Source organism: Ursus maritimus, unplaced genomic scaffold (assembly GCF_017311325.1).
Source record: "Ursus maritimus isolate PB19 unplaced genomic scaffold, ASM1731132v1 scaffold_21, whole genome shotgun sequence".
NCBI classification, from domain to species: Eukaryota; Metazoa; Chordata; class Mammalia; order Carnivora; family Ursidae; genus Ursus; species Ursus maritimus.
Genome location: NW_024424564.1, coordinates 17903911 through 17928231, shown reverse-complemented (window position 1 = coordinate 17928231; position 24321 = coordinate 17903911). Strand labels below are relative to the sequence as shown.

The window sequence follows — 24321 nt, the reverse complement described above, 5'->3', positions numbered from 1 at the left end:
AGAGAAGATGTGTTTTAGTATCCAGCACTTCTTTATGACTGAAATAATGAAAGCAAACCCAAGTGTTGAGTTTAAGAAACATAATATATGATATTCACGGACTACAGAGCTCTTTAAGATAAAGCCCTAAAAATTTTTTAGCAGGTGTTAATTCATGAATGTGTCTTAACAAAGTTTATAACAACACCATTATGTATTTCTCTATCAGCTTAGGTAGTAAGGAATGTCCATGATTATATCTCATTATCATGTCGTAATTAGGATTCATTACACAGATGAAAAAGCTGAGACTCAGAGAGGTTAGGTCTCTTTTACAGTATCACACAGCTATTATTTCAGGAGTGTCTGAAGGTATTATAATTACTTTCAGTAAAACTATAATTAATTTCCAGAAAGTCACACTTGTGTGACTTTTTTTCACAACAGTTACACAGAGTTTATGACATTGTAGTAGTTCCTTAGAGCGTTTATTAATCACACACACCCACACCCACACCCCAGATGTGCTAGTTACTCACTCTATAAGAATACATTCCTTTTATTATTTTGGATTTCAGTTTTCTGACCTTAAGTAAAGCAAGTCAGCACATCAAAAGAGTTCACTTTTTTTTTCATGCTTCCAATCTCTGACTATTAAGAACACTCATCACATTCACTTAAACTGCCTATTCAGTGCTAAAAAGAGTTCTGAAGGAAGCCTCATCTTATGGATTTTGGCTATCACTTCTGATTATATCCACTGATATAACTTAAATGAAGACATTTGTACTTCAGGTTGTCCTATAAAATTAAGTAGTGGCTATTTAATTAAGAGAGCAGTGAGTTTTTATCTCAGCAGTTTATCAATCTATTTCTTTATTACAAAACTTTAAGCTTTACCAGTTGGTAAAGATAAAAAGAGGGCCGGGGAAGACACAGACCTCTAGATCAACACCTTCCTGGAAAAGGCTATGAACCAGATCTCATGATCAGTCACTGCTCAGAAAACTTCCAGAAGCATGCCTTTGGAGCTATTTCCAAAAGTGCTCAAGAGTCCATGTTTACACTGGACTTTGTTATGAACAAAGAAAATACCACTTGTATATATTTTAAGATGCATATGGCAAGTTCTGTTTTTCAAACCAGTTGTTCAGACAGAAAGTCTCCACTTAAACTTGGAAATGGGATTTACTGCCAGCAAAACCAGTGTTAAATTATTCAGACATCAGAACAACAACAAAAAGTCAAGATCTGATAAAACACCTGGAGATACGTTATTCAGGAGTTATACATTTTCAACTGTGCTGATGCTATCACTTGTTCATAAATTGTACCCAAAGAAATACATATGATAGAATGTGATCAAATGGTTTCTTAAGCAGGAAAGCATGCAAAAGAAATTTCTAGTCCATTTACAAATGTAGTTTAATCAAAAGTGGAGATAAGCAGTATATTTTAGAATAAATATGATTCTTACCATCTGAGATTGACTCCTAGGACATCCATTGATATCTTCAACTTTTTCATTTGCTAAAGCCAAGAAATAAAATAAAAGAGAGAAAAAAAGAATGACATGCTTAAGCAATGAAGTGAAACACAAAAAAAGGAGACTAAGAAAAAAACAAAACAAACAAAACAAAACAAAAAACAAGCACAATGCTGCTGCTACATTCACTCTGTCTCCCAAGCCGTGTACAAGAGGACACACTTGTCAGCAGCCGCCAATTCCATATGCACAAATCAGGCAAAAAAAAAAAAAAAAGTGAGTGAGAAGGAAGTTGCTGCTAATTCTTCAGCCTGTGCCAAATGACTGCTGACATGAAACCTCTCACAATTGTCCCTGCTGGATCAGGATACAGTTTCAAGGAATCTCAGATTGTATGAGTTGTTCTAGCTATCGAAATGCACACATGGGAGACATATGGTTTAATGAAGCGTTCATTTCTGACAATTCAGTGTATGTAAAGATCCAGTTCTAGCCATTTAAAAGTATAGCCAAACTGCTTTTTTCAAACATTCTCACATAAACATTTTTAATTTAATCATGGGAGAGCTACGTACATGAATCTCAGAGACTCACGGACCAAGTTCCTATGCATTCAACTGAAATTGTGTTTTCCCAAGGTGGGTGGGAGCAGAGACCTTCACGGTTTTTCCCAGAGGGCAGGTCTTACCAATGATCTGGATGATTTCGGCTAGCAGGACTCCATCTGCAATGTCTTGTTGCAAATCCTTGATCAGCCGCTTGTGGCCCGATTTTGCTAGGTAGTGGTTGGCCCAGTCAGTATAAATCTGTTGAACAGAGGGAGAGAAGAGGCGCGATGGTGTGAGAGAAAATAGAGACAATAAAAATGCTTAAGACAAATGTTGGATTCAAAGGGAAGCTATTCTGGATCACATTCCACTTTAAGAAGTCATAGCTCAAAAGGAAATAGTTGTAAAATAATTTTATACAGCGCTCTCTCCCACTTATCTCTTGTTTCAAAGGAGGATGATTCACTCTCTTTCAAAACCAGGGACTCGTCACTTGTGACACAGCAAAACTCCCTTCCTGGATGACTACTGAGGAAACTCCTGTTTGCAAATCAGTGGGGTTTTCACTCTTTCCCCTGGTTCTGTCATACTGAAAATAATCCTGCCTGTCCTTGTAAAAGGAAACCACCTGGACTGATTTATACAGGAACCTATTATAAACATTTCTGTTTCTCTGAGACTTTATTAGATTTGTCATGTGAGATACTGTATGTGACAATATTTTGGCATCAGGCTATGAAATAATTGCAAATGCCAAAGATATTTTATTTGGACTGTCATCTCCCATTTAAGCCTCTTGAAATGTGTTTATATAAGAAAATAGAGGAAGCAAATACAGTTATTACATAGAAATTACAATATATAATTGAGGAGTGAATTATAAATTACAAGGTTGGCAATTTGTCATAAAGTAGAGGTGACTCTTCAATAGTAGATTAGGATATAAAGAAAAGCTGGGACTGTTAAAAATCATCACAAAAATAAAACACACTAATTTTTCAAATGTTATGAGATACTTTCTAAGGTAATCTAATTATAAGGAAATAAATAAACATTAAGATGTTTCAGTTTTATGGGTGGCTCATATGAATATATTAGAAAGTTTATAACAAGGCAGACTATTATATATAATGTAACAGAAGACCACAATATCTGAAATGACAATAGAGGAGAGGAATTGATTGAGAAATATACATAGACAAATGTGCTACAGAAGCACGAACTAGGAACATAGTGGAACCTGGACACAAGAAGCGAAGGGAAGGGGAGCCTGCATGGCTTAGTCGGTTAAGCCTGGCCTCTTGGTTTCGGCTCAGGTCCTCATCTCAGGGTCCTGAGATCGAAACCCTACTCAGGCTCTGAGCTCAGCTTGGCGTCACCTTAAAGATTCTCTTGCTCTGCCCCTCCTCCCATGTGCCTGCAAGCTTGCCAGTTCTCTCTCTCAAATCAATCAATCAAAAAATCAATCTTAAAAAAAAAAAAAAAGAGTGAAGGGAAGGGCCTTCCCCACAGAGGATACCAGATAGATACAGAAAGGCAGAGTGAAAGGAATCAGACACAGTTGGAAAATTTGTAATTAAGGTAGCAAGCCTGAAATTAGGGCAAATTAAGACTAGAAAGGTAAATTGTATCTTTTCATCATAAGCACTGAATGCCGAGCAAAGTATTAAAAAAAATAGATTACTTTTTGTTTCTAACAAAACCAATGCATGTTTTTGTAAAAATGAAACAAAATAAATCAGAAGTGTAGAAACTAAGAAGTAAAAGTTTTCCTACAACTTGCAACACCTACTCACTTTTGAATACTTTGGTATGAATAATTATAGAATTTTGTTCTATGCCTACACTCCACGTGACACCACATTACACACCTTCACATACATACACACACGATAGTATTTTTAACAAAATATGGCTCAAATTTCATATATCATTCTGTGCTTCTCAACTTTTTACGTAACGATATTTTAATAACACTGCTACAACCATTTACCTATATGTATATCTCACTAATTTTGATGTTATAGTGTACATAATATCAATCCTCCTGTTGATATTTAATTTGTTTAAATATATTTCTATAACACCTAAAGTTGTAAGAGACATCCTTAAAATGTATCTCTGCACACTTACACCCTAGTATTTTATAGGACCAAAACCTAAAAGTAGGACTGCTAAGCTTTTTAAAATAGATCCTAGGCACAAACATTCCAAAATACGACTCAGAAGTCAAAGAAAGTACTTCTTTAGTTTAGAAAATATAAAGTGGCATCTTAGTGCAATGTAGTGGTGATTAAGTTTCCTAAAAGACTGTAAATAGTTGGAAGCATCCAACCGCATAAGAAAAATATATGCAATAGCAATATTATACCTCCTTTCCCTATGTCCATGATCCTTTTTGTACCAAAGATATTAGTGTGAGAAAAGGTACTTGCATAACTGTCTTCTAAATTAGAAAACAAAAACATGGTTCCTAGATACTCTTATATGGGAATAATTTTCTTCAAAATTTTATTCTACTTGTATTTTCTATTTTGCACTATGAAAATATATTTTTACAAGGATTTATACTGTTCAGAATCTAAAACATTGAGGACTTTCCCCTCATCGATACATCAGTCAAATGGCAGCATTAATTGGCCTTCTACTAGAAATTTTAGGTTGAATCAGACTTGATTTGTGGCCTTATCCCTATAGGCAGTAAGTCTTAAGGACCAGTTGACTGACTTTAAAGCATCCCACAAAGATGAAGAACATAAGTTCTGGAGTTAATACACCTGGCTTTGAGGCCCAGACAACTTACGGCCCTCGCCCCTGCCCCCCACCCCAAGACATTGGACAAGTTTCTTATCCTTTCTAAACCTTAATTTCCCCATCTGCAAAATAAGCATGATAATAATATGTACATTGTAGGATTGCGTCAGGACTAAATAAGACAGCACTTGTAAAGTGCCCCTCACAGAGTTAGCCCTGAAGAAATGTCTGCTCTTATTATCATCATTACGACATCTAGTTTTATTTGCTACAGTGGCTTTCCAACAAATATTTATTAAAGGTATTGTTTTGTAGAGGTTAAAAAATTTGAGAAGATTGGCAGAAAATTGAAAAAAAGTGGACTCCTTTTTTTTTTTTTAAGATTTTACTAATTTATTAGAGAGAGAGAGGGCACAAGCGAGGGAGAAGGAGAAGCTGGCTCCCCACTGAGCAAGGAGCCCCACTTGGGGCTCGATCCCAGGACCCTGGGATCATGACCAGAGCAGAAGGCAGACACTGAACCTACCGAGCCACCCAGGCACCCCAGACTCCTTGCTTCTGACACTACTCATGTCTTTGACAACTCCTGGTTTCTTCCTGATTTACTGTGGCCACCGATCTGTCTGCCATCCAAACTCAGAGCCATGCATCTAATCTTAAGGTTACCATATTCTCATCCCCGTCTACAAAGCCTCCACTGTGACTTCACCTCCGTCAGGCTCTATGTTGCAAGTATTTTGTTTTAAGAAGGTATTAAAATATGCAAAAAACACTTATTCAAATACACACAGAATGGAATGTATTAGAAATGAAAATAAGAATATTTTCACTCTCCTAATGCATGTCAACATTGTCTTAGCCTCTATCCAAATTGCTCCTGAAACTTAGGTGAGACAACAGATGGGAAGCCAGCTGGTTGGCCTCAAGACTGACTGGAAAAGCCTCTGATTTAGCTCATAAAATGTTTTTTACTTGGTCCAGGATTTCTTCCAGAGGAATCCCAAGCTTAAGTGCTTTGACTTGTCTTGCATCTTTAATATGTGAAACATTGCTCAGAGCATAGTCTCTAACTTTAGTTGCAACCAACAAAATCAATTCAGACTATATAAATAAACTGAAAGTAAATCTCCACTTAAAAAAGTCCTTATTCTTTCTTAATATGTGTAAAAGATACTTGAGACCCTTAAAGCAAATCAGTATCTTTCAAAAGGATGTTATAATCTAAATGAAATATGAAACAATTACAAAGTAACTTATAAATATATTTTAATATTATATATAAACTTATTTGTGTCTTTTACAACTTTATATATATAAATTGGAGAAGAAAGTGGAAACATGAGGTATATCTTTAATGAGACAGTCTTCGAGCAAAGGACACATGATATATAAATATATGCAAAACTCATCAGTAAACTTACTATACTACTCTAATAAGAGAGGACACAAACAACCTTGTCAACTGTCACATTAGAATCTATTGTTCAAATAAATATAACAGAATGGTAAAATCATGTCCAGATTTTGGATCTGAAATACAAAGTTGCCTCTGGTTCATTGCCACACACACACACACACACACACACAAAAGTCATAATATTTAAACTCTTAGCCTCACTTGAATGAACTACAAAATCAGTGGTAATGATTTCTGTATGATTATGTTATAAAGTAACAACTACAAGTTTTTAGTGAACAAATTGATATAATTGGGTACAATTAAAAATTAATTATAAATTAATCAAATTAATTATAAATTAACATTTTGTCACAAAGGCCTGGCTGAAGCTTTAAATATAATCTATCTCTAAATATCTGAAGTCAGTTTCCCTCACCTGTTTTAACTCCAATATTATACATATAAATGTCATCTCATGTGGTAATTATATTTTAGGAAATTCTGAAAAATTAATAAGATTAGACTTACCAAAGGATACTTAGAAGTTCAGGTAAAATCATATATACATTAATTCATTTACTGTGATTAAATATGATAAAAATCAAAGGTACCATGGCATAATTTATATTTCATATTAATCAGCATGAATTTTAGGGCCTATTATGCAATAGTATGCATTCTTTGAGGAACATTCTATATTGTTGGAATTTCTGCTCTGTCACTTAATATCCATGTGGACATTGACTGAACATGTATTTTCTCTCACTGTCAGAGCTTTTGTCATCTATAAAATGGCAATAATAGTATTACCTACTAATGGGATAATTGTGTGGATTGAATGAATTTATACTTTTGGAACACAGTCTTTCACTTAATAAGAGTTTGTCAAATGTTGAATATGATTATTCACTATTTTAATATAAACTACATCTATATTATAATGAGGAGTTTATTAATATTAGGAAATATTATAACTTTCAAATCCTTAAATCTTAGCTATCTACCCAAATGTAGTTAGCCCAACTAAGGAAAACTGCTGCAAGATGTAATGATCTCTTAGCTTAGTCATTTGCTCTTAAAATATTTCTCTTACAGTGCTTATTTCTCATTATAAAGTAATGGGTTCAAATTGAAGGCAATATATGTGACCATACTTGCTTCCATCCAGTGAACTTGTCACAGTAAAACAACATCAGAAGAACAGCTTTGATTCTCCAGAGTCCTAAGCTTTTGTTTATGGTATTTTTTTTTTTTTAACTATGGACAACATAGCACACAACCTTTGTATATCACAGCAAACTGCCCCTGAACTTTTAAACCAATATTTAATTTGGTATTTGATGAGTATAAGTAATCTAACAGTTATATAAAAATAATTATGACTATTTTTGTTATTGCATGCACTATTCTTAGGTATATGAAAGTTTCAAAGAAATACAGTATTTTAAATGAGTGTTAAATGGTCAAAGAAATGTAAAGAAGTAGTAGTGCAAAAGTGGACTTCATGTAAGTCAGTAGTCTATTTTAATAGAAAGATACAAATCTATAACCTGGTTAGAAAATATTACAAATGTTGTCAAATGATTTTTAAATATTAGCTGAGCTAGTTTTAACCCTGGACTTATTCATACAATTAGGTTTTTTTCCCCGCAACATTCAATCAGGAGCTATATATTCCTATAAAGCACTGCTTTCTAGTATGTTCAAATCATTGGCTTTGAGAAGTCATATAGGATGTTTTAACTCATAACAGACGGAAAATGTGTTGAAAACCAAGGAATTCAATGGTAATAAGTAGGCTTCTATATCTTAGAAAGCTGTGTAAGACTAAGTACATAAAATTAACAAATAAATGGTAGATTAGGGAAGTGTGACTGTGACATAAGTATTTTTTGCCACAAAGGTGAAAACTAGTACTAGGAAGAGAACTGAAAGAAGGCAAGGTCCTGAGAGCTGACCTGACAGGCCAACTGTCTGGGCTGAGTTTCATAGTGTCATTTGGACCTGAGAAGCGACTTACAAAGTACAAGGTCTACCAAAACAATATAGAAGAGCATCCATTTTCTTTCTAATCCCCTGAGAACCATATGGAATTATCAAAGAGGAAGACAGATATCCTAGAGAGGACAGGAAGGGTGCATAGATCTGATACAGGAAAGCACATAGGGGAAAAAAGAAAAAAGATGTGAGGACAGGTTATAGTGCAGGTCTGACAGGTATCATAAGTTTCAGCACTCACCAGACAGGTGAGTGGGCACTAGTAGCGATGGCAAGATGTCCCATCCTGGCACCATGATAATTAGTAACCAGGCTTAGCAACCCTCCTGGAACCAATTTTTCCAGGGAGAAAAGATACACAAGGGAAGGTGAAGAATCTGGAACTAAGTGAATATTTTCCTCAAAGACTGAATTTCAAATCAGAAGTGACTGAATTATTCTGCATTGGGAGCAATAAATTTTCTGCTACTGCGCATAAAGAAGGTTTAGGAGGTAAACTTACATATTTATTTTTTTTAAAAGCTATAATTTTGTACATCTCAGTTGTAGTACTCAAAAATTCATGAATGTATGCAACACTGGATAAAGGAGGTTGGAAAATTACAACATGGAATTTAGACATGAGACACGCTATTTTTACTTAGTTTAAAAAGTCAACCACAGGGGCACCCAGGTGGCTCAGCCAACAAGTGTCTGCCTTCGGCTCAGGTCATGATCCCAGGGTCCTGGGATAAAGCCCCCCATCGGGCTCCCTGCTCAGCGGTAAGCCTGCTTCTCCCTCTCACACTCCCCCTTGGTTGTGTTCCCTCTCTCGCTGTCTCTGTCAAATAAATAAATAAATAAAATCTTTAAAAAAAAAAAAAACTTAATCACAGACTGATTCTTTAGTTGCTATTACAGAACTGATATGAACAAGAAATCCATGGAGTCTAAACTCATGACCCTTACAGACTTCCAGACATCTCAATACTGAAGAACATGTGGTACTATTGTGAAGTGAACCCATTCAAATCTTTTGGTCACATTGATATTGTCACAAAATATGTAATAGATTCGCCAAGGAAATGATTGAACTCATCTGGTTTATTTCATTTTTACATCAAGGAAAATGCTGGCTTTTTATGGAGTTTCTCAATCTTATGTATAATTGCACCAAAAGGAAGAAAATATCTAAGAATAAATTTAACCAAGGAGGTGAGAGACTTATACTCTGAAAACTATAAGACATTGATAAAATTAATTGAAGAAGACACAAACAAATGGAAAGATATACCATGCTCATGAATTGGAAGAATTAGTATTGTTAAAATGTCTGTACTACCCAAAGCAATGTACAGATCCAGTGTAATCTGTATCAAAATACCAATAGTATTTTTCACACAACTAAATTATATATCCTAAAATTTGTATAGGACCACAAAATACCCTAAGTAGTCAAAGCAATCTTAAGAAAGAAGAACAAGCTGGAGGTATCACAATTCCAGACTTCAAGATATGCTACAAAACTACAGTCATCAAAACAATATGGTACTGGGACAAAATAAGACACATAGATAAAGGCAAAAGGACACAGTGCCCAGAAATACACCTATGTTTATATGGTCAATTAACCATAACAAAGGAGGCAAGAATATACAATGGGGAGAAGACAGTCTCTCCAATAAATGGTGCTGGGAAAACTGAAGAGCTACATACAAAACAATGAAACTGGACCACCTTTTTACAGCATATACAAAAATAAACTCAAAACGGATTAAAGACCTAACTGTGAAGCCCAAAACCATAGAAATCCTGGAAGAAAGTATTGGCAGTAATCTCTGTGCCATTGGCCTTAACAACATATTTATGGATATGTCTCTTCAGGCAATGGGAAAAAAAGCAAAAATAAACTATGGGGATTACACCAAAATAAAAGCTTCTGCTCAGTGAAGGAATCCAACAAAATAAAAAGTCAACCTAATGAATAGAAAAGATATTTGCAAATTAATATCCAATAAGGGGTTAATATCCAAAATATATAAAGAACTTGTACAACTCAACATAAAAGAAAAACTGATTAAAAATTGGACAGAAGACCTGAATAGACATGTTTTCAAAGAAAACATACAGATGGCCGACACATGAAAATATGCTCAACATCAGGGAAATGCAAATCAAAAGCACAATGAGATATCACCTCACACCAGTCAGAATAGCTAATATGAAAACCACAAGAAATAACAAGTGTTGGCAAAGATGTGGAGAAAAGGGAACCCTCATTCACTGTTGGTGGGAACGTAAATTGGTGCAATCACTGTGGAAAATAGTATGGAGGTTTCTCAAAAAATTAGAAATAGAAATACCATATGATCCAGTAATTCCACTACCGGTTTATTACTCAAAGAAAATGAAAACACTAATTTGAAAAGATATATGTACCCCTAAGTTTATTGCAGCGTGATTTACAATAGCCAAAATATGGAAGCAACCCATATTTCTATTGATGGATAGATGGATAAAGATGCAGAATATTACTCAGCCATAAAAAGAGTATGAGATCTTGCCATTTGAGACAACATGGATAGACCTAGAGGATATTATGCTAAGTGAAATAAGTCAGACAGAGTATACAAATATCATATGATTTCACTTATATGTGAAATCTAAAAAAAAACAAATGAACAAACAAACAGAAACAAGCCCACAAATACAAAGAATAAACTGGCAGTTGCAAAAGGGGGTAAGGTGGGTGGTGGGTGAAATAGGTGAAGGGGATTAAGAAGTACAAATTTCAGTTATAAAATAAATAAGTCACAGAGATGCAACGTGTACCATATGTAATATAGTCAACAATATTGTATGGTGACTATACTTATGGTGGTGAACACTGAGTAGTGTATGGATGTGTCCAATCACTACGCAATACACCTGGAACTAATATAACATTGCATGTCAACTATACTTCAAGGATAAAAATGGCTTTAAAAAAAATCAAGGTTTTTTGTGTTTTTTGTTTTGTTTTTTTTTTTAGTTTAAATAAATTGAATAAAATGTATGAAACAACTTTGTGGAGGGTTCGTTCAATTTACAAACCTTAATTACGGCAACAAAGAATATTGGAAAAGCATTTCTTTTTCTATCTAAATCTTTTGGGGACTTGAAATAAAACTTCAAATTTGTGTTAGAAAAAGAATTTTCAAGCTTAAAGGTTAGTTTAAAAGTGAGTATTAATGAGTCAACAACTGCAGAAAATTAGTGAGTGGTCTATGAAGGCAGGCAAATTCTAAAGTAAACATAAAATTGATTCTGATTATTTCCCTTAACTTTTTCTTTATTTCTCACATCCAATCTCTGACCCAGTTCTGCTAATTCTATATCCTTAATGCCTCTAGATTCTTCTGCTCCATTGCTGCTATAATCACCCTGGTGCAGCTTTTCATCATCTCTCACCCGAATTGCTTTACCAGTCCTAAAAACAATCTGAGTGTAGGCAGCCTGAGCATTGAACTACTCTGTACAATAGTACAGCTAGTGATTGGTTTAAAATGCAAATCTGATCAAGTAATTTACCTTCCTACCTAAAAATCACCTAACAGCTCCCACTTACTCTCAGAAAAGAAATTTCCTTATGAAACCAATTTATTTCTTTCTAGAAGTGAATTGGTTTAAAGAAAAGTAGCCAAAAGAGGGGGAAAAAAGAAAAAGAAAAAAGGAAGGTGCAGCTGTGAAGGCTCTGGAAGAATGAAGACTGAGGAAAGCCACGCAAAAGGATGGGCTTTGACAAACAGGAAGAAGGGGAAAGCATATTCCATGAGTAGATGCAGGGATAATGGAACCTACAAAGGGTAGAGGTATGAAATAGCATGCTGAATGCATTGAATATCAAATAATTCCATATGGTCAGAGCATGGGGAAGAGGCATATGGGAAGATTAGAGGTAAGAGATTACGTATCAGTGTGTATGTGTGGGAGGGGGTCATATATAAAGTTAAGATGGCTGCATCAATGCTTTTTGGTGACCGTTCGCTTATTTATATATAGGGGCTATAAACATGGCAGCTCTGGGCTCTGGGGCAGCTATGAAGGAGAGTTTAGAGCAGAGAAACCTGCACAAAGGGAGCCTACTTAAAAGGCTAGTGGAAGACTTCCACTTTCTAGATGGTGAAATATTCTTCTGCCCTGTATTTTCTAGAAGGGCTCCCTCAATATAGCAAGTAGAAAAAACAAAAAACAAAACTCAAACTCTATTTCCCATGACCACAATACGTGAATATGGAAAACAGATGAAAGAATGATAAATGATTTAGCAAAGAGGAATAAAGAAAGAGTAAACCCGCAGGAGCCTGCAGAGGGAGACAGCAGAGCAGTGTAAGCAGATTTTCCCACAGAACTCCAGAGGAACGCAGGAAGTGTGGGCAGCAGACCAAATAGAAGGTGCGGTGAACCAGAGTCAAGAGGTCTGTGACTATTTGCCTCCCCCTCATGCTATCAAGAGCCAGTAAGTAGAGGCCAGGGAGAAGCCAGCTTTGAGTTACTAGGCAGACAGGAGGGTGGAGGCATGGGAATGAAAACAGGTTAAATGAAATCATGCACCCTGATGTTGGGACTTCAGCAACTGTCTTCCCCTCTCCGTTCCTTCTCCTCCAGAAATGCAGGATTATATATCGCCCACCTTCAATCCACCCAGAAATGGAAATCTTTCTGACACCAGTGATCATCCCTAAGACCAATAGACATTCAGGTTCAAGGTAACCAGTCAATCAACCAGCTGGCCAGTGGATAGCCTGTAATGAATCGCAGAGGACAATAAGTATTGTGTGTTTGTAGGAGCACAGCTTTTCACTGTCTCATACTTGATAAAAACAGAGTTAGAGGTTACCAAACATTTGATGAAATCCTTTAAAATAAAATATAGATGCCAGATAAACAGATAAAAAGGAAGTCAGAATAAAACAGAATGCAAGTCAGGAGTAGAAGAAAACTTCAAGAATATTATAATATTGGTGTCTCCTACTTGGACTCTAAAAAAAGCCTGGCTTATAGCCTTTACGGCCATCTCTATGTCATCCATATAAATGATACACTCAGAGTTGTACAGTTGTGTGTGGCAGCCTTGATAGCTAATATAATAGAACTCTAAAAATGCCTTCATTTTTTTATTTTAAGAAAATACAAATATTTCTTTAATTTTTTTTAAAAAAAGGCTTGATTTTAGTTGCAAAGGAGAAAACTTCTCAGTGCTGGCCAATATATTAAAATTCCAGTCCATGTCACATATATTAATAATAATATATTCCAGGACACCTGGGTGGCTCAGTTGGTTAAGCACCTGCCTTTGCCTCGGGTCATGATCCCAGGGTCCTGGGATAGAGTCCAGCATCGGGCTCTCCAGTCAGGTGGGAGTCTGCTTCTCCCTCTCCCTCTGTTGCTCCCCCTGCATGGGCTCTCTCTCTCTCCTCTAACAAATAAATAAACTCTTTAAAAATAATAATAATATATTCCATGTGAAGGGATTACCAGTCTTAAGTAAACACGAAAAAGCTTCATATACATGCATGTTACTTTCCGTTAATACTGCATTTAACTTTCCCAGTTCAAGAGATAACTTCCTATCTGAGAAAAGAAGACACCTAAGCTGTCTACTGTATTTATTGTGGCCATAAGCCAGATGGAGCAAATAATCAACATCGATATTTTCAACTCTGATACACACAACCCTACCCATCCCAGTGATACGCTTCCTTCATACGTAACTGTAAAATGCACCACTTACCTCAAGTTTCAGATTTTACTGGAATCAAAATTATATTGATATTTTCACTTACGACTGCATTTGTCTGTTTAAATTTATAGCCACAAATTATTAGCTTGGACTGTAATGAAATCTATTTTCACTCCGGGGATAGAAAAATTTTAGATGAACAGATATAGACCTCAAGGTAAGCAGATAGGAAAGGAAAGGATAGGACTTATTGTGTGAACTCCAGTGTGTTCTGATTTTTTTCACCTGTGGTTTCTTTGTAGAGAAAAATAACCACGGCCATAATACGAACCGTGGCATCCATTATCAAATCAAACCAGCCAACACTGACCAGTGTTATGCTGGGTATCGGAGGCAACACTAAAAAGTAAAAGGCACATAGTTTGTCCTTGATGAGGGAGGGTAGGAGGGGGAAGGGAACAGGTTAGCCAATTTTGAGAACCCGCTAGGTCTTCTCCACAATGATGCCTGCCTGGTCTTTCCCCCACCTCACCTATTGAGTGGCATTCCAGCTATCAGATTCTTTGTCCAAATCATCACTTCCCATGCTCTTGTGAAGACTCTTCACCATTCACTTGAGGCCATATGCATCACTCTCTAATTTTTGCTACTCCAAATGTAAGGAATACTTTGTCTCCTGAGTCAGTATTTTCTCCCCTAACCTTAAGTATTAATCATCCTGGGCAATTTCTTTATTGGTGTGGACTATCCGTCAAACACTATGCCAGAAATTAAATATATAATGAAGAACCAACTACTTTGTCTCAAACACATAGTGCCTATTATTAATAATCTTCTCTTCTACACACAATATGGCATTTTGTAAATTTTTGGAAAACAAGTTGAATCTTACGATTACGTAACACGATTCTTGTATTAGTGTGTGTGTAGGCTCCGCACCCAACATAGGGCTTAAACTCATGACCCTGAGAATAAGAGTTGCATGCTTTTTAGACTAAAGCAGCCAGGCACCCAGTTCTGCTATTAATTTAAATTTTATTTCACTTAATCTCAATCGCATTTCCACTGTTACCAGCAGTATGACAAGAAAAAAAGAGTGTGTTTTGGGGGGGGGGGTGTTACTCAGAATTCTTTCTCCAAGATGTAGTGTCTATTAGTAATAGTGTTGAGAGTAAAGCACTGTCTTAAACATGTAAAATAACTTAATTCACTCAATCCTCAAAGCTCCCTAAGAGGCTACTATCATTCCATTTGAGAGATGAGGATCTTGAAACCGAGAAGTGAAGTATTTTCCCCACGTCACGACAGTAAGTGCTGCACGGAACCCAGATTTTCTGGCTCAAAATCCACACTCTCAGCCCAAACAAAAGGTAATATTTCATTTACGAGCCTTCCCTAATTCCAGCCTCCTATAGTTATTTCCATTATATCTGACATCCATCTCAAAGTATGGTGAAAAGCCTCCTTTACTTGACTGCTACAACATCTGGCATTTATAGAATGCTCTATGGGGAATGCATCCCAACGGCTTGCAAAATTCTAATAATGCAGGTGACAACATGAGCTAAAATCTGCATATCAAACTGTACCAAAGGGTATTTTAGGAAAACAGTGAAGAGAACTTTTAGTACTCACACTTTTCTAGGGGGAACAAGGGCATGCAACTTGAGATTCTTTTACTTTCCTTTTATCTCAGTCTGTAACTCATGTAAATTGATAATGGAAATGAATTCAAGTTAAATACTAGCAACCACCGTCCAAAGACCAAATCACATGGCCGATAATATGTAAGAAAATAATGTTGGTGAAACATAGAGAGTAAACATGTCTATGTCTTAGCATTTCAGAGTTTCTAGGCTTCTGAATTAGGTATCTCCAATCACATACCAGTAATTAGCAGTGAGGAATTGGCTGAGAGAAATGCTTAGTGTAAACCAGTGATTCCCAAAGTATGGTCATGGATCAACACCGTCAGAGTCATCCAGGAACTTGTTAGAAATGCAAGTTCTCAGTCCTCATCACAGATCTACTGACTCAGAAACCCTGGAAGTGCGGTCAGGAACCTGAGTTTTAACAAGCCCTCCAAGTGATTCTGATGGTGCTAATATTTAAGAAACCCTGGCACAGATGAATGCTGTTCACAGAACTGCTTTTATTTCTAGCACTTTAAACTGTATTTTAATGTAAAGAGGATGCTATTTCATTGTAAGGGAAAGGCAGCAAAAGACTTACAGCTTATATAGTATTTCCCCTTACCACCTCAATGTTTCTTGCTACCAAGAAAAACACACCGAGCCCATAAAATACTGATTGAAAATGCCCTTTGCAAACCATTCATTCCCATGTTTTAAATCCTTTAAATGATGAGTGATAAAGGTAAGCATCCATTTCAAAGGGTTTTTTCCAAATTAAAAAAAAAAATCTTTATTTAGAAAGAGGTGAAGAAGGAGTGGTTTGTATTTACTTAGGCTGAAAACATAGAACTTGGAAGCTGAGAGAGAACACACTTCCTGCTGTGCTAAAAAGCCACAGTGGAAAATAATGGAAATATAAATGCATCACCCTAGGGGTCATAATACATCCAGCCAGACATCAGGAGGCAGCAGGAGTAACATTTCTGGGGGAAAAAAGGACACTTTTCAAAATATTTGTTCTCCTAACATCTTTCTTTCCTTTCTGCAACATAACTCTAAGCAAACGCAATACTACTTGGAAGATTTTCCTTGAGCCTTACTAGAACCTATTCTATTTTCATAAATATGTGAAATGCTTGAAACGATCACAAACTAGAAAATACACACACATATGTGACACATGGTGAGATCTGTAATCTAGTTTGCGATTTCCTAAAGACACTTCAATGAAAAAAATAAATAAAAAGTAAATTAAAAAAAAATAAAGACGTCTCAGTGGACCCACGTTATATTCCAATCAGACAATGATTTATCAGCTTCCCGCAGGTGGTTTCTCTTCCTGCGGGGACATGTTATAGCGTCACATCACCACGGGGAGGGGCTCGAGCCACGTAACTCAAGCCCATCAGTCAACAGCGGTTGCTACTGTGCCGCTGGGTCACACTGCAAAGGAAAACTGCTGACATGACGAAACAGCCCCAAGAGTCAGGCTCCCGACCACTGAGAGAGTATCAATTCTTTAGAAGTCACCACACTGTCACCTTAAAAACCACCCTATTTCATCCTGAAATCCTTTCATTTTAAATGAACCCCAATTGCGAGATTGCTAAGGATTCCATCTGAATCCCTTACAAATTACTGTACTACAATAAATAAAGTGGAGAAGAAAGTGGAAAAAAGAAACCAAAAACACAGGTTGCTTACTATATGATTTGATATTGTATTTGCATGCAAACACAAGCAAAGAAAAACCAAAGATTCCAACTAGGCCAATATTTTAAGTTCAAGTCCATAAACCAAATTTTAGTCTGTTTCCTTGTAAAACCTAGTCCTATGATTGAAGTTGTTCCTCAAGAGGCATGTGAAGTGTTGTGTGAAACATGTGCCCAACACAGATGACTCAGGAAGTCAAACTTCTCACTAAGCAGGGAGGATGATCTGAGTTGATGTCCTTGAGCTCCTAACCCCTCCAAGAAGAAAGATAAAGTTAAATTGTGAAGGATATCAGAGTGAAAAGGATGGTGCCTGGAGTCAGAAATTCTAGACTCCATTCCAAGTCCCACCACTTATTAAAGGATGGTGCCTGGAGTCAGAAATTCTAGACTCCATTCCAAGTCCCACCACTTATTAAAGGATGGTGCCTGGAGTCAGAAATTCTAGACTCCATTCCAAGTCCCACCACTTATTAAAGGATCCCGAGTTTCCTCCTTTTTGATGAAAGGATCACATTCTGACCCACCCTGCCTCTCTCCTAGGATTATTGTGAGGATTAACTGTATTAGAAAACATTTGCAAAAGCAAAATGCGTTATACATTAAAAGGCATCATTATTATAATCAATAACATGTTACCCACAAATTACATTCGAAATCATATTCCCCCAAAACATACAATAATTTCAAATAATATTGCCCATGCATAGTGAGAGGGACTACTCTTTGTTTTTTAATTGCATTAATGACACACAGAAACTAATTTGTTTCCATAAAATAAACTTACCTTGAATTTCTTCCCTGTCCATTAATGATGTATTATCTAGTCTGTTCCAAAAAGGTTATAATACTTCAGCCCTGTGTTTTGACAATGGATGATTGTACAACTATTCAAGTTTTATGAAGGGTTAACCCCGGCAAGAATGCACTTCCAGCTTCTTCATGACTGGTAGTCGCCCACAGCCACACCTTGTCCGGGAACTTACTACACTCAAGCTGCTGTTTGGCAAAATTTGTGTTCTACATTCCATAGCATAGAATATTCTCTAGGAAACGCACAGGGACTTCTCTTTTCCTTACATGTAAGTGGGCACACGTGGACTAGTTCTCACCAATGGAATATGAGCTGGAGTGATATGCTTCTCCTCCAAGCCTGCCCATACAATACTCCTTACCCTATTCTCCATCCCTTTTGCCCGGGTTGGCTAGAAACACATACTAGGCAGGATGTAGAAGCTGCCTAAAAAAAAATGGCAGTTTCCATCAGTATGAGTTTCTGAGTGACTGCTCAAAACAGAACATCCCAACTCCACACCCAACAACCAGGAAACACCTTGGACTGTGCATACATGACAGATTAACAGCTATTGTGGGGAACCATTGAAATCTAGGAACTTATTACCGGCTGGTGTTAATTTAATTACAGACACTCTCTCTTTGCAGCCGAAGACTCTTTGAAGAACACCTCCCCTATATCCAAGAATTCAACTGTGAGTCCAATAGAGGGCTAACTTTCATTCCCAATATTTCTATTTTCCTTCCAGATGCCATTGCCCTGGACCCACAATCCTTACCATTCTTGATATTCTTTTCATTAATTCATTGAATGTGCATTTTTTAAGCATGAGCTCTTCATCACTAGGAACTCCTCTCTCTCCTTTCTGAAACTCTGAGCTTGGACTCCTAGCAGTTCTCTTCAGTTTGTTACTACTCCTGGGTGGGGTTGTTGGCATAGGTTGGTCAAATTTCCATATCTGGTATTTCTGAGACTTGGTATAAAATTTGGAGTTTTTTTCAACAATGATGAAAACACAACTAAGTATTAAACATATCTGGCATTTGAGTATGAAATTAAATTTGATGGCTTAAAATATATGTAAAAACATAAACAATGGTTTTTAATATTCAGAATCGTTCACTCTCATAATCTAGTTGATAGAACTCTGCAGTGTTAGAAAATGTATTTCTTAATTTCTCAAATTAGATTTACGTTTTGCCGTATACTCTTGTGACATTCCTTACTCTCTTTTTTAGGTGCATTTACGTGCAAAGAAAATACCATTTATAATACTAATTATGGTATTTAAAATAAAAATTAAATATCCAATAATAGGGAAATTATTATAAAATATGATTTATTCACACTATGAAATAATGAGTAGGCATTAGAAATAGGAATTATGATACTTGTATAGCAAAATGAAAAAGTAGGGTGCAAAAAAAGTAGAATATAGAACAATCTTGAGATGTGCCTATAAAAAATAGTAGAAGTAAATGCATGTTATACCAGTATTTGGAATGAGGGTGATTAGTTTTATAGATTAATTATTATAATTTTATATTTATTAGAAATATATATTATTTATATTTATGTAATTTATATATAATTTTATATTTTAAAATTCTGTTTAATTATATTTCACATATAATTAAAATTGATTTCAAAGCATTACCTCACAGGTATTCCAAGAAAATTAGTGAGAATACTACAGAACATGCTTTGGTTTTCTAGGGGGGAATAAAAGAAGATGCAGTGAGACTTTGAATTCACATCAGTAATATGAACTCTCATTATTTACTATCATTCCCATAGAGAGAGCCACAAGTAACAAGAGGGGTTTCGGACCACACATAGGTTGAGGGACACATGTCAAGCTCACAAGAGTAAAGACAACTCTGGATAAAGGTAAGGGCCAAAGCTTGCACGTGGCCCGCAAGGGAAAAGTACTCGAGAGTGGCCCCTTTAGGTCCAGAAAGTCAGATCAATACTTTTGTAGGATAACAACAGAGAGCAGGCACGCAGGAACTGCAAAAGTCAGAATAAACATGATGAGAGATTTTCCCAGAAGTAGAAGAGCAGAGGTAGGTGAATAACTGAAAGACCAAGGGATCAGACGAGAAGCAGGATGTTCCTAGGGGCCCAGTGAACAGAAAAGCAATTAGAAGATCAAATGCAAAGCAGTGGTTCACAGCTCAGAGATTTTCAAACACAGAGGCAGTGAACTATCCCAGAGTACTTACTCTGGCATCTTCAGGGAGAGCAGGTAATTGGAACTGATGGCTGAATTAAGGAGTGTCTTTGGGGTTGACAGAGACAGCAGTTCCTTTAAGCAAATGACCAGAAGCCCTTGCCCTGCAAATTCACTGACAGAAAGATTCAGAGACATAGCTTTGATCTAATTGCCACAGTTCCCACTAAGTCATGATGGGGACCCCACCCCAGTACAGGATTTACTGCCACGTGCTAGGCACTTCACAGGTATTATATCAGTTATCTTCCAAAGGACCCTATGAGATGGGCACTGCTATATTCATGTTACATAGGAGACACCTGAAGATCAGATCAGTTTACCAACTTGACCAAAGTCAATAAATAGTAAATCAAAGAGCCAGGTTGGAAATTGCTTCTCTCTAACATCCACACATTTTCAACAATACAACACTATCTTCTCTGTTAGTATAAACAATAAAAAAGGGTAACTTTACATTTTTCAAGGTGCTTGTCCTTGTACTGCCCTTTATATGCCTGGAAAATAACTGCTTTCCCTAAGAATATGTCACTTATATGTCACTTTAACCCTGTTTTTCAGTAGATCTTTCATCTTTTCACATTAGAAGGCTCATTAACTTCAAGGTAAAGGGATTTAGCTATGAGAAAAAACTTATTGCTAGACAACCCTTCTCAAGTCTGTTCCAAGATGCAGCTGTTAAAAACAACAATGTTTTTTGGCTGTAATACATTTGGGTTAATGACAGGCACCATTTGTTGGTCACCTGGGCTGCCAGTCTCAATGGCTGGGGAAAGATAGCTAATTCTGAGTGGCAGGATTGTAAAGGGCACTTTTGCCCCATGGCTACAGGTCTCCAACAGTTCTGTGTTTAAGAAAGATGAAATGTGGGTCTTCATTGCTATGACTCCATCAACTATTTACAGTTGGCATTAATTTAGCAGAAGAACATCTACTAGTCTCTAAAATTTCAAATTATAATTTGAAAAAAATTAACATTTATAGAATTCCATTTCTTAAAGATACATGTCCTCAGTTACTAGATTTATAATAACCAAAACAAACCCCAAAACAAAACAAAACAAAAAGACCCCAAACACCTCACATCTTTTCTCAAAGTAGTCTAAATTTAAGGTTAAGCCTTTGTCAAAATGTATTGAATATTTCACATACCCAAGCCTTAAATTAGCTTTAAATTTCAGCTTCTTCACTAGCAGTTGACCCTTGAGAATGGGTGTCCTTCTCATGTTTTTATAATGAGATCATTAGAAACCCACTTTTTCCATCTAAAATTCTCTACTCAGAAATACTTATAGCCCTTCCGTTCCCTTTGTTGACAAGGGTATGGGGAGATACCCCCAAAGAACCAGAATGGTGATATCTGAACGTCTCATACTCTTCCCATTCACAAGGAAAATTGGTCACTAATGTCATTTTATTTTCTGATAATCTTTTCTTTCCCAAGACAAGTAGCATCCCAAATGTAATTTTTTTTTAAATCAGATTGATTTTTTTTTTTAAGAATTTATTTATTTATTTGACAGAGATAGAGACAGCCAGTGAGAGAGGGAACACAAGCAGGTGGAGTGGGAGAGGAAGAAGCAGGCTCACAGCAGAAGAGCCTGATGTGGGGCTCGATCCCATAACGCCAGGATCACGCCCTGAGCCGGAGGCAGAAGCTTAACCGCTGTGCCACCCAGGCGCCCCACCAAATGTAATTTTTTTAAAATATAACATTTTGTGACAAACGTTGATGGTTAACATTTGGATTTATGCTTGCAAATCAAGTACAAAATGATGACAACTATTTGGCTACATGACCTGAGTGTTTGAGTATGGGGGCATAAAAGATAGTTCAAACATTTATATTTGTCTTTCAGCTAGTTCGACTTCTCACAATACAGCTGACCCTTGAACGACACGGGTTTGAACTGTGCGGATCCCCTCACATGCAGATGTTTTACTAATAAACACAGTACAGTACTATAAATGTATTTGCTCTTCCTTATGATTTTTTATTTAATTTAATTAATTAATTTATTTATTTTTAAAAGATTTTATTTATTTATTTATTTAACAGAGAGAGAGACAGCCAGCGAGAGAGGGAACACAGCAGGGGGAGTGGGAGAGGAAGAAGCAGGCTCCCAGCAGAGGAGCCTGATGTGGGGCTCGATCCCAGAGCACCGGGATCACGCCCTGAGTCGAAGGCAGATGCTTAACGCCTGCGCCACCCAGGCGCCCCTCCTTATTATTTTTTTAAAATAAAGATTTTATTTATTTATTTTAGAGAGAGAGAGCATGCACAAACAGGAGAGAGGGCCAGAAAGAGAGGGAGAGAGAGAATCTCAGGCTGACTCCACGCTAAGTGCAGAGCAAAACACAGGCTCCATCTAATGTCCCTGAGATCATGACCTGAGCTGAAACCAAGAGCTGCACGCCTAACCGAGTCACCTACACATCCCTTCCTCACGATTTTCTCAACAACATTTTCCTCTAGCTTACTTGATTGTTAGAATGCAGCACATAATCCATATAACATGCAAAATATGTGTTCATCAACTATTTATGTTTCAGTAGGGCTTCCAGTCAATAGTAGGCTTTTAGTAGTTAAGTTTTCGGGAAGTCAAAAGTTACATGTGGATTTTGGAGTGTGCAGTTGGGGGGCCCTAACTCCCATACTGTTCAAGGGTCAACTGTATACATTTCTTTAAAACTAAGTTCCCATAATACCAAGTCAATCGTGTTTCAAGAAAAACTCGATGAAGTATTTCTTTCTCTGAAATTTGTAAAAAGGTCAGTTAGGACTTAAGTCATTTTATAGTTTTGGGGCTTTTTATTATATTTTTAAAAATTTTATCAATTCCATTTTTTTCATGTCTAATATTAAACCGTTCTTAAAACACAATCCACTTTTTTTTTTCAAAGAAAAGAAAACAGTTTGAGTTGGATGAAGCAATTGAGAAAATTAAGTAATATAGAGAGCATGGTGTTCTTTATTTAAATATTAAGTATGAGTTTTATTTATTTTTTATAAAGATTTTATTTATTTATTTGAGAGAGAATGAGTGAGAGAGAGAGTGCACAAGTGGGGGAGAGGGGCAGAGAGAGAGAGGGAGAGGGAGAAGCACACTCCCCACTGAGCACGGAGCCCAATGCCATGCGGGGCTCGATCTCAGGACCTCGGGTTCATCACCTGAGCTGAAGGCAGACACTTAACTGACTGACCCAGGCATCCCAAGTCTGAGTTTGAGAGTGCTAATTATATATACTCGAGTAATAGTAATAATAACAGTAAAGTGTATTGAGCTCTTACTAGGTGCTAGGCACTATGCTATGTTCTAACAGGCACAATTAAAGCAATCCTCAAAACAACAACACTAAAGAAAGTTATCACTATTCTTATATTGCAGATGAGGAAACTAAGGTTTAGAGATACTGAGCAATGTGCCAAAGATCTCACAGGAGGTAAGTGGCTGAGCCTGGAGTGCTACCCAAGACTAACACACTCTGGAGCTCTTCGTAGTACACTATGTTTTAAATGCATTTGATGAATATTGCTTAAAATGGTGTTAAGTCCTGAACCTGCCATTTTACAGTGTGATTTCTGAAACTAAAATATAAATAATTTTTCAGTTCTCTGTAGAAACCATGGGTTATTCCCTTCAGTTTCCAATCACATGGACCCAACAGTGACAGAAGGCAACCAGATCATCAAAGCTCAATTAGGTTTTTAGATTGAATAAACAGTGGCCATCTGAAACCCAGAATTCTGTTGGGTTAAATCTGAAAAATTTAAGCAAAGGGAGTATAATTGCCACTAAGCACAGTGTACATGCAGATTGTCTTGATGAAAACATGTCTATTCTTACAAGAAAACAGATGTTTGTTAAATTAACATGATTTATTTTGCCTTGAAATATATAATGATGCCCTTTAGTGGTTGCTAGGTAACTTATTTTAGTTTAAAAAACCAACTACATTACAGACTTTAGAATATTTTTCTTAATTATATATTTTCATAAAGAAGGGGGTTAAAAAGTAAGGCACAAGGTCATGGCTTGATTTAACATGATACAGTCCTTACTATCCCCAATTCCAACTA

General features: G+C 36.5%; 1 protein-coding gene across 2 annotated transcripts in view; it reads right to left on the bottom strand.

Moving 5' to 3' along the window:
• NAV3 (neuron navigator 3) overlaps positions 1 to 24321 on the bottom strand; it is a 340442-nt gene that overhangs the window by 238880 nt on the left and 77241 nt on the right. For both annotated transcript variants that reach the window (XM_008684333.2, XM_008684334.2), the window contains exons 2-3: positions 2154 to 2271; positions 1457 to 1509 (exon numbers count right to left, since the gene is read on the bottom strand). In XM_008684333.2, the coding sequence (XP_008682555.2) occupies positions 1457 to 1509; positions 2154 to 2271 (171 nt within the window). The remainder of the gene's footprint in view (positions 1 to 1456; positions 1510 to 2153; positions 2272 to 24321) is intronic.